Genomic DNA, 12,084 nt, shown 5'->3' with positions numbered 1-12,084 from the left:
GCTTTTGCACATTGGTGTTTTTTCTCTTCCTGTACAACACCAACCCAATTTGTCCTGTGCCCCAAAGAGCATGCTTTTGCTAATAAATACAAAATCCTGTAGCCTACTGACTGGAGCCACTCTTACTGCCTCATCGTGCTAATGGTGGTGTATGCCAGCACATGGATACCCCTTTTTTTGTGATGTCACTAGTCTCTGAGTTTACAGTATTTTTTTTATGTTTGCTTATTCCCCCCAATTGTCTTTAAACAACCATACAGTCCCACACTCAACACAGCATGGAGTGGCTCGGTGAAAGTAGCTGTGAAGGTGTGGAGGTGTTGGATTGGGTCACACAAATCATAAAAGGAGATCTGCCCGGCTTCATAATCCAGATATATTCTGACCCTGTCACTGGAGATATTAGTAGGTAATGGGATCTTGGTACTGTCATGTATCACTGAACACTGATTTCTCCAACTCTCCAAAACCCAGGACTTCTTATTGTAGCCAATCCATGACTGCTCTCCTCTCCTGTCTATACTGGGGTAACACATCCCGATACTCCACCATTGTGATCCCCCAACATCCACTTCCCAGAAATGTTCCCCTGACAAGAAACTCTGACAGCTTAACACCTGAGGATCATACTGAAATCGCTCTGGTGTTTCTGGGCAATTCTGATTTGAAGACCAGGATGCTGCCTTCCTGTCATCTGAAATATGGAGATTATAACCAGCTGTGTGTACATCCAGTAAAATATCTTCCGGTTCCTGTATACAAATCTCTTCATTTCCATTTATTACTATATCAAATAAACCTGTGTGTAATGTGTGCGAGATGGAAGGCATCTCTAGGTCAGTTCCATCATTAAGGAGTTGATAATGTCCCTCTGTGTCTTCGTTATCTCCATCCTCAGTATCACACAAGTCACCTGAGTTAAATTCCTGTAAGACAGTCAATGGACCTGTCATGTCACACAGATCGTCAATGTGACGCATCTTCCTGGACAACTCATCCTTCTTTATTTCCAGTTGTTGGATCAGATCAAGAGCTACAAGGGAAAGCTGCTCTGCAACCCTGGACATTACATTTAGGACTCTCTTCTCCAGGTCCTCCAGATGTCTCTTGAGGTCTTTAACCACTTAAGCCCCGGAGGATTTTCCTGCTAAACGACCAGGGGGTATTTTGCGATTCGGCACTGCGTGACTTTAACGGACAATTGCGCGGTCGTGCAACGCTGTACCTAAACGAATTTGACGTCCTTTTTTTCCCACAAACAGAGCTTTCTTTTGGTGGTATTTGATCACCTGTGCGATTTTTTGATCACGCGCTATAAACAAAAAAAGAGCATCAATTTTGCAAAAATAGCAATATTTTTCACATTTTTTTATATGAAATTTCCCCCAAAAAAAATGTAAAAATCAAAATTTTTTAACATTTTCGGCCAATTCGTTTTATGCTACCTATGTTTGGTAAAAAAAAAATCGCAAAAAGCGTATTTTGATTGGTTTGCGCAAAAGTTATCGTGTTTACTAACAAAGGGAAAGATTTTTGTCATTTTTGTTGTTTTTTTTTTTAACGCATAATGGCGGCGATCTGCGATTTTTTTTGCGGTACTGCGACATTGCGGCGGACAGATCGGACCCTTGACTGAAATTTTTGACACTTTTGGGGTTACCAGTGACATTTCTACAGTAATCAGTGCTATATATATGCACTGTTACTGTAAAAATACACTGGTAGTGAAGGGGTTAACTTTATTTGGGAGGGAGGGGCTGTGTGTGTCCCTAGGGGCGTGCTTTCTACTGTGATTGGCTGTGGCTTGAGGTGAAAGGACACTGATCAACGGATCTACATAGTAGATCTGTTTGATCAGTGTTTTAACACCGAGGAGAATGACAGGCAGCTTGTTTACACAAGCTGCCTGACTTTCTCCCTCTCCCCCGACGATCGCCGAGTGAGCGGCGGACATCGGGTCCGCCGGTCACACGCGCGGGGGGGTCCGTGACCGCGCGGGAGCACGCCCCCGGCGGCGCGCGCTCGCTCCCCAGACCCTCCCAGGCTAGTGACGTTAATTAACGTCACTCTGCCTGGCAGGGGCTGACCGCCGCAGTAAATTTACTTGCGGCGGTCGGCAAGCGGTTAAACAGTGAAGAGACTCTTTCCGTGTTACTAGCTGCTTTTTGTACAAGTTTACCACTGCTTTCATGCAGACTCTGTATCCTTTGCTCTATCGCCTCTTTTTTTATCATCAGTTTTTGAAGAGAATTTCTAAGTTTTTTCTTTTTCCTTTCAGAAGCCTTAAACAGTGGTTCCATGTGGTGACCTTTGTGTTCTCCAATCAGACAACAGGACACACAGATACAGACTGAGTCCTCAGTGCAGAAATATCTCAAAATTTCCTTATGAATGGAGCATTTTCTCTCGTCAAGAGAAGCTGTAGGATTGGTTAAGACATGTTCCGCTGAGGTTTTGTGGACAGCCAAGTGTTTATCACACAAATAAGCTTCACAGTGCAGACACAATTTAACAGCAGGTTCAGGAAAGTCCACACAGTATGTACAGAAGACCCCTGTCTCGTCTTGATCTGGCTGTGTAGGCAGGAAATTCTCCACTATGTTGCACAGCGTTATGTTCTTCTGCAGTGTGGGACATGTTGTGTATTGTGTTCGGCATTCAGGGCAAGAATGAATTCCAGACCTTGTCTGTGTTTCCAGCACACGATCAATACAGTCCCTGCAGAAGTTGTGTCCGCACGCCAGGTTTACTGGTTCCGTGTAAATATCCATACAGATGGAACATTCCAGCTCTCTTCTTATTTTAACAGATGCCATCGCTGTTTCTCAGGCTTATTAGTTATGCAAAGAGCAAAGTACAGTCATCTGTAGCAGTCCTACAGCAAGAGCCTATTGGTTCAGCTGGTGTATTTTATCTGCACGGGGTTTGTGTCAAGACAGCTGATATCATTGGTCTTCCCTATGGGCGTGCACATGGTTGGTCAAGATAGCTGGTCCTCTCTGAAGGGCATAACTACGCATTATGGGGCTCCATTACAAAAATGTTGATCTTAAAATAAAGTCTGCTTAAGTCAGGAAGAGGCAACAGGAGATTTGTCAGCTTAGTCAGTGCATTACTAGGGAGCAATGCTTTTGGTAAAGGTTATTGCTGTTATTAATAATATAATTAACCGCTTGCTGACCATATAACCTACATAAACAGAGGCAAGGTGGCTCGGTTGCGCCAGATCTTGTACCCAGTACGTGATCTGACACTTCCAGTTAGAGTGTGCGCAACCTGTGACCCAGTCGTGCTGTGATTAAACACAGCAGTTGTCGTTCACCGGGTACCGACCAATGGATTACCCCCAGCGTTTGGCATGATATTACACAGAATAGGGCTCTGCCTATGTAAACAAGGCAAAGCTCTGTCTTGTCAGTGGGGAAGTAATAGATTTTCTTTCCCCGCAAAGCAGGGAATAAAATGGATTACTTCCCCTAGTAAAAGCACCTCCCACAGTACACCAAAACACTGGCTAGGCACACATTGACTGCCCTAGATGTTGAACTCCTTCCCAGCCAGTGTCATTATTACAGTGACAGTGCATATTTTTATCACTGATCACTGTATAAGTGTCGCTGGTTCCCAAAAAGTGTCAGGTAGTGTCCAAATGTCTGCCGCAATATCGCAGTCCTGCTATAAGTCGCTGATCGCCGCTATTACTAGAAAATAAAGAATAAAAATTCCTGTATACATCCAATCGCTCGTAGACGGGATAACTTTTGCGCAAACCAAAATCAATATACGCTTTTTGGGATTTTTTTTCTTACCAAAAATATGTAGCAGATTACATATTGGTCTAAATTTATCAAGAAATTTGATTTGTTCATTTTTTTTTTTTTAATTGGATGGTTTTTTTTTTTTTTTTTAATTGTCAGCCTTTTTTTGTTTTTAGTGCAAAAAAATAAAAAAAAAACCCAGTGGTGATCAAATACCACCAAGAGAAAGCTCTATTTGTGGGGAAAAAAACGACATTTTATTTGGGTACAGTGTCACACGACTGCACAATTGCCAGTTAAAGTAAAGCAATGCCGCAATGGCCTGGTCATGAAAGGGGGTAAATCTTTCTAAGGTCTAGTGGTTAATATTGCTACTACAACTATATAGTAGCAACAATAATAAAAATATCAATAATAACAATCATGAACGCAGTCAGGCTTGCTAGATGTGTGGGAGTGCCATTAAAATGGCGAAAACCAGCACGTCTGTGTGGTATGAGAAAACGCACGATTCTGCACTCAGATGTTCTATAAGGATTTAACAGGGGGAGACACTCTGTTGACTGCTTTAGGCATAAAGAATTATTTTCAGTCTGTAGCGAAAGGTATTACGCCAAATGTGTACAAAAAAAAAAAAGCAGCGCTTATCGACATAAGTAACAAAATATATCATTGACTATATGTGTACAAACAATATACTTCTCAGAACACTGTGTACAAATGTAACAATATAAAAATGTTCATAAATGAAAAGTCCAAATGCAAAGGTACAACATAAAAAAAAGGAAAAGAGAAAATGATATAGTAATGTCCCAAATGAGTAACCCAGGAAATAAATAAATGCATGCATGAAGAAACCCAGCTTCCCAAATCCTCAGTGAATAATGCTAATCAATCAAGCTGGCTGCTTACCAGAAAAAAATTGTCCTACAAACTAATGGAAAAGCCAAAAACGCCTCAGGGAAAATCTCCAAAAATCATCCACATGGACCATGGCGATCCTGGAGTCCTCCACTTCGCGGTTCCACTCCTGGTAATAAAATGCAAAAAAAACACAAAATGCTCATAGCATAATACTGAATGGTAATGTATTCATTAAAAGTTGTAAAGTGCACTCACATTTTAGAAGTTAAAAACAGGCATCTCTGTATACAATACTGTATAGTTGCAGTGATGGTCATACAAACAGCGATATAGTAAGTCCCAGCTTGCGGTCGGTAAGCGTGATGTCGTGTCTGGTCCCACCCAATGCGTTTCGTCAGGGGCATGGCCACCAGACCTGCACTATGCTATATTTTATATATATATATATATATATATATATATATATATATATAATGAAGTATGGGTGGAAGAGGAATTCCCCTGTGTACGGAACCAACAGGAAACGGCATACAAAAAAAATGCCTTTGTGATGACAAAGAAATCACCATAAGGAAAAAAAAAACTAACTTTATTTCCTCTAAATTACCCAGTTCCCTACCGGCGCATCGTAAAATGACCCTGCCAGGAACACTCTCTCCCTTCGGGCAGGCATCATATGACGTCTGCCCATTCTCGCTACTCATGAGTGCCACCAGGGGCACGCAGCGCGGCGATCAGGGATCAGGCGTGTCCGATTAGGGTAAAGAGCTAATGAAAATGGCTCTACCACGTGACCGGCTGTGTCCAATTATAGCCGGGCACATGGGCCGTCCTCGTTCCTGCCCCTCGTGTGCGCAGCGATTGGAGACTAAGGGTGTCCCTCGGACACAGCCTATCCCCGATCAGAGTAAAGAGCGAATGAAATTGGCTCTTTACCACGTGACTGGCTGTGTCCAATCACAGCTGGTCACAAACGTCAACAAACAGCTGTAGTGCCATTGCCAGGTTCTCCTCCTCAGTGTGTGAGACCTGGAAAAAAAGTTTTGCAGCAGTGTGAGACCAGAAAAAAAGTTTTGCAGCAGTACAGTGATGTGCCCCAATTGTCTCCCAAAATAAAGAGGACCCATCACTAGCCCATCAGAGTACCTGTCACCAGCCCATTATAGTACCCGAGTACCTGTCACCAGCCCATCAGAGTACCCAAGTACCTGTCCCCAGCTCATCAGAGTACCCGAGTACTTGTCTCCAGCTCATCAGAGTGCCCGAGTACCTGTCACCAGCCCATCAGAGTACCCGAGTACCTGTCAGCAGCTCATCAGAGTACCCGAGTACCTGTCAGCAGCCCATCAGAGTACCTGTCACCAGCCCATCAGAGTACCCGAGTACCTGTCACCAGCTCATCAGAATTCCAGAGTATCTGTCACTAGCCTGTCAGAGTACTTGTCACCAGCCCATCAAAGTACCCAAGTACCTTTCACCAGCCCATCAGAGTACCCGAGTACCTGTCTCCGGCCCCGAGTACCCAAGTACCTATCTCCAGCCCATCAGAGTACCCGAGTGCCTGCCTCCAGTTCAGGGTACCTGAGTACGTGTTTCCAGCCCAGAGTAACCGAGTACCTATCTGCAGCCCATCAGAGTACCCAAGTGAAATTTGATGTGTAATTTTTGCTCCTAGAATGCCTGAAGGTGCTACTTGGATATTGGGCCTCTGTATTTGGCCAGGCTGTGTAAAAGCCTCACACATGTGGTATCACCATACTCAGGAGGAGTAGCAGAATGTATTTTGTGGTGTCTGAAAAAAGGGAAGGGAGACCTTTACCAGTGCCACATCCCAATAGATTATATACTAGTAACTTTTGCAAGACATAGTCCTGCTATGGTGGACTTTAATGGTATTACATGAGACAAGGATATATAAAAAACATCTCTTTAATTAAACATATATTAAAATCACAATATGCACCCAAACAATGAAGGGCAACTATTAAAACAAGACCTGAGTAACATAGATATCACTGTGTACACCTGTACATTTGTAACAGTAGATAACAGATATTATCTAGATTGTTAGTCAACGGATTTCGCTGTAAGCTTCCTCGGGGCCAACGAATTGTGTATCACAGTCTAATGGTATACAGATATGTCAGGGGCATGTATCTGTCATATACACCTGGGGCGGGCACAGAGGGACCAGCTAGCCCCTCTCCTCCAGTGGCGAATTTACTGGAGGTTGTTGGAATATTTTCTGGTATTTGGTATCAATCTCAATTGATGGAACCCTTCCAGCTATGTACTTGTCCTTCCTACCACCTTGAGGTTTGTTTGAAAATATTTATGTGGTAGGCAATTTATGTTAGATATATAGAGTATACTTGGAAATCCCTCAAAATGCACTTTATTGTTTATAGTCCACTATGTTTACTATAATATCTAAGGGTGAAGCCCACATATAGTGGTCAAAGTATTCAGGAGCTACATGCATATGTCATTCAGCAAGATCCCTCTGCCCGTGTACTGTCACTGCCCGCCCCAGACAAGCCCCTGACATATCTGTATACCATTAGACTGTGATACACAATTTGTTGGCCCTGAGGGCTTACAGCGAAACGCGTCAACCAAGAATCAAGATAATACCTGATATCTACTGTTACAAATGTACAGGTGTACACAGTGATATCTATGTTACTCAGGTCTTGTTTTAATAGTTGCCCTTCATTGTTTGGGCACATATTGTTGTTTTAATATATGTTTAATTAAAGAGAGATTTTTTAAATATCCTTGTCTCATGTAGTGCTATTAAAGTCTGCCATAGCAGGACTATGTCTTGCAAAATTTACTAGTATATTTTGAGGTGTCATTTTTGCTATGTACACGCTAAGTGGTAGAAATATCTTATAAATTGACAACAAAAATATGTTTTCATTTTCTTTCCACATGTTCCAAAAACTTGTGGAGAAAAATTATGTTCAAAAGACTTATTATGCCTCCTGGATTATACATTGGGGTGTTTGCTTTCTAAAATGGTGTCATTTTGTGGGTAATTCCACTTTCCTGGTGCTCCAGGGCCTTCAAAGGTGTAATAGGTCATCAGAAAATTAGATATGTAATTTATGCTCTCAGAACGCCTGATGGTGCTCCCTGCATTTTGGGCCTCTGTATGTGGCCAGGCTGTGAAAAAGTCTCACACATGTGGTATTGCCATATTTAGGAGGAGTAGCAGAATGTGTTTTGAGGTGTATTTGCAAGTATGCCTATGCTGTGTGTGAGAAATAACTTAAAAAGAAAACAGATTTCTTAATTTTCCCAGGAATTGTGGGAAAAAATTACAACTTCAAAAAAACTCACATGTCTCTTACTAAATACCTTGGAATGTCGACTTTCCAAAAAGGGGTCATTTGGGGGGTATTTGTACTGTCCTGACATTTCAGGGCCTCAAGAAATGAGATAGGCCGTCAGTTCATCAGGTGTGATCAATTTTTAATGGTTGGCACCATAGCTTGTGGACTCTTTAACTTTCACACAGACTAAATAATATCCACTAGTTTGGGTTATTTTTACCAAAGAAGATGTGTAGCAGTATAAATTGTGGCCCAAATTTATGAACAAAAGTGTCTTATTTGCACAATTTTATAATAAATATAAAATAAGGGGTTTTTTTTTCATAATGTTTTGCTTTTTCTTTTCACTTATATCGCAAAAAACAACAAACCCAGTGGTAATTAAATACAACCAAAAGAAAGCTCTATTTGTGTGAAAAAAAATGATAACATTTTTGTTTTGGTACGGTGTTGCATGACTGAGTGATTGTAATTCAAAGTGTGGGAGCACTGAAAGCTGAAAATTGGTCTGGGCAGGAAGGTGGTGAAAGTGCCCTGCATTGAAGTGATTAAGGAATAGGAAACCCAAACTCAGTCTATTGGGAAATGTCCTATCGCCATCTAGTGGTAAGTTAGTATTATTGCTGTTTAAATAAATAAACCCTCTAGTAATTTATCATACTAGATGTAAATATATAAAAAAGAGAGTAAATATATTTTTAAAATTATAACCGATGGTGCAAAATCTAAAAAGAACTGTGGGGTCCATACATTTTAGGAGGAAACTTCACAAATTATACAGTATAATTGAATACAAAACAAAATACAATGACATAGATATGAATATGTATAATATTGTATCAATCCCTGTAAAAATGTAAAGAACCTTAAAGCGTAACTCCACTTTTGTTGAGAAAAAAAAAATTCCCCTCTGGGTGATCTATGTATATTACAAGGATTTTAATAAACTTTGTTGCAGATTCCTACCTTTTGTTATTCTGAAGAAATCATGGTTTGTTCCTCTGTGCCGAGTGGGTCATATGGGAGTGGCTTTATAATTATCTATCAGCTGTGGCAGCTGCAGAGCTCTAATGAAGGACGCTGCTGGGCCTTCATTCCTTTAGACGTGTTGCTATTGGGAGTATCTCACCAACAATGAAATTTTTGTTGCAGGGGATGCTATCTGACTTGTATCTTAGGCAGACTTCTGGGAAAATTGGTAAACCAATCACACATGCAGAAAATGATGTTTCCGGGGTGTGGTCAGTAGACATTCTGTGTACAGAAAAGCTCCAGGTAGACATATTGCATTGCATTTTCAGAAAGTTACAACAGCTGCAGATTGAAAAGGAAAGATAATTTTTAGTAACATCCAATTACAATATTTGTGTCGCAATTGTATATGCTATATTGTTTTTGCTTTTACTTTATTTGCTATTTTTTTCCCCACAAAAGTGGAGTTACCCTTTAACTAAACAATTTACATCCCACTCGACATTGAGTCTGAATGGGATGTAAGATTTGAGGCAATAGATCCATCGTATTTCCATGCGAGAGATCACCCTCCTCACATGGCAACCCCTCCAATGGGGGGTCAATTTATATCTATATAAATCTATAGCAACAAAGTATCCTTAGGATTCCTATTATGACATTGATCAAAGTGTTTGGACACACTATGCCCAGGGTAACCTTTTTTAATGTTACCCACATGTTCTCCTAGTCTGACTTGCAGGGGTCTAATAGTTCGCCTTTCATATTGTTTCCCGCATTTACATTGTAACATGTAAAAAATGTTTTAGTAGAACAAGTGATAAAAGAATTGATGGTTTATTCTCGCCCAATTTGTTGGGAGTGAAAATGTTCAATCCTTCTCCCCTTATAGGATTTAAGTGCGCAAATATTACATTTGCGATCTGGGAAGAAGCCTTTAAGCTCCTGGAAGAAAGTTGATCTCAAGGTTCGGTCTACTACATTTTGGGCAATCTTGTGCCTTAGGAATGGTGTACCCCAATCCGCGTGTGCGGGAAGCGGGATGAGGACGGGGAGAAAAAAAAAAAGGAATGGTGTACCCCTAAATATTATAGGAGGCTGCTCTAGAAGCAAAGGACCCAAAATGCCATCATTTTTAAGGATTGGCCAATGCTTCTTGAAGATCCTTTTCAGTTCATAATGTTGAGTTGAAAAAGAAATGACAAAAGGACTTCTAAAAAAGATTTATCTGGATTACCTCTCCTATTGGTATTACTCAACAAAGCCCTTGTCAATAAAACAAGATTTTAACTCCTGAGCCTGAGCCCAAGGGAGCAATTTTGGCCTTTTGGAATGGCTCTAAGACAGGAGGTATGACGGCAACTATCGACTGAAATAAAACAATTACGGTCAGTTTCCTTGAAGTATGTTGTGTAGGGATATGCAAACTGTGGCCCTCTAGCTGTTGCAGAATTACAAGTCCCATGAGGCATAGTAAGACTCTGACAGCAACAAGCATGACACTCAGAGGAAGAGGCATGACAGTACTTTTGCAATGGCTAGAGGGCCACAGTTTTCGTATCCCTGATGTAGTGGTAAGTTCAAATCCAGAAAATAAATTTGCTTGTTGCTGGCAGTAAAATCTAGTTTAATACCCCTATCATTCTGATTAAGTCCCTGAATAAATTATTCCAAGGAGCCATGGTCACTATCTCATAGGAGGAGGATATCATCAATATATTTAGGCCATAGTATTAACTGGGATGGGGGATTCTCCAATATGACATCCTCCTTCCACTTAGCCATCAACAAATTTGCCAATTGCCATGCTAGGGGCAATTTTGGCTCCCATGGCTTCTTCACGGTTCTGCAAATAAAAAGAACCTCCAAACCAAAATAAATTATGTCGAATAGGAACATCCAATAATAATATAATGAATTCTCTTTGATTACCTAGGAGAGATCTATCCACATGTAAACAATATTTCGCCTCATCCAAACCTAATTTGTGGGGAATGATCGTGTAGAGAGAGTCTACATGCCCCCTTCATCAGGGCTTGACTGGCAACCAAGTGAACAAACCAGTAGTGAACTGGACTTACAAAGGTATTTACTCCATTGTGAGTTGAAAGTACAGGCCTAAACAGCAGCTTGTTTTAAAGAAATAGGAGGTTACCGGTCCCACAGCTTATTGTGGCAACTAGCATGTAATCTCTCATGCAGCAATCACATGCATGTAAATTGCTCTGGATGCAGATGCAGGCAGTCCGGATACAGGGCCCTTCACTCATATGTGATCATTGCTTGAGAGTTTACATGTGGGCAGCCACCTCCGCACCAGGACTTGTTATTATTTCCAATGACTTACTGCTCTCCTCTCCTGTCTATACTGAGATAACACATTCTGACTCTGCAGATTGCTGATTCCTTAACATCCACATCCCAGTTATGTTGCCCTATGGAGAAATTCCAACTCCCTAACACCTGAGGAACATTCTCAAATCTCTCTGAAGTTTATAGGTCATCGATTTTTGGTGGCCTATATGAAATTTTCATGTCTGTTGAGATATCTAGAAAATGAAATGCTATGTTTACATTTATTATTATATTGGCAGATCTCTGTATGAAATAGCACGTTTACTCTTGTTATATGAAATAAGACTTCACCTCAAACCCATATCCAGATCCCCTCCATCATGATCATCCAGATCACTAGCATGGAGCCATTTATCATATTTCTCTTAGATTGTAAGCTCTAACAAACAGGGCCCTCTGATTCCTACTGTATTACTGTATCCTAGTGTATCCTAGTGTATTGTATTTGTACTGTCTACCCTCAAGTTGTAGAGTGCTGCGTAAACTGTCGGCGCTATATAAATCCTGTATAATAATAATAACAACTATTTTCTTCATCAGTACCTTTCTTCATCAATACCTTTCTTTCTCACATTGTCCTCATTATCTTCCTCCTCAATTCTTGATTCCTATAGGATGATCAGTATATCTGTCACGTTACATAGCTCCTCAGTGTAACTTTTCTTCCTGGATAGTGTGTCCTTTATTTCTAGCTGCTAGATCAGATCATTGATTGAGTAAGAGACCAGCTTGGTCTGTCCAGAAATGTCACTCAGGACCCTCTTCCCAAGGTCTTCCAGCTGTTTTATGATGTTCCC

The 12,084-nt window shown here is 41.0% G+C and overlaps 1 protein-coding gene across 1 annotated transcript; it reads right to left on the bottom strand.

The window, feature by feature from the left end:
- Nucleotides 1-215: 215 nt before the first annotated feature.
- Nucleotides 216-2,816, bottom strand: LOC309552723 (E3 ubiquitin-protein ligase TRIM39-like; the record flags this gene model as incomplete). The annotated part of the gene is made up of 2 exons (XM_082253647.1): nucleotides 216-1,123; nucleotides 2,156-2,816. The coding sequence occupies 2 exons, from the start codon at nucleotides 2,814-2,816 to the stop codon at nucleotides 216-218; spliced, it is 1,569 nt and encodes a 522-aa protein (XP_082109773.1).
- Between the last annotated feature and the right edge of the window lie 9,268 nt (nucleotides 2,817-12,084).

This window comes from Pelophylax lessonae, assembly GCF_965119305.1.
Source record: "Pelophylax lessonae genome assembly, chromosome: 4".
Lineage (NCBI taxonomy): Eukaryota > Metazoa > Chordata > Amphibia > Anura > Ranidae > Pelophylax > Pelophylax lessonae.
Note: the sequence above shows the minus strand (reverse complement) of the source record. Positions and strands in the feature narration are given on the sequence as shown.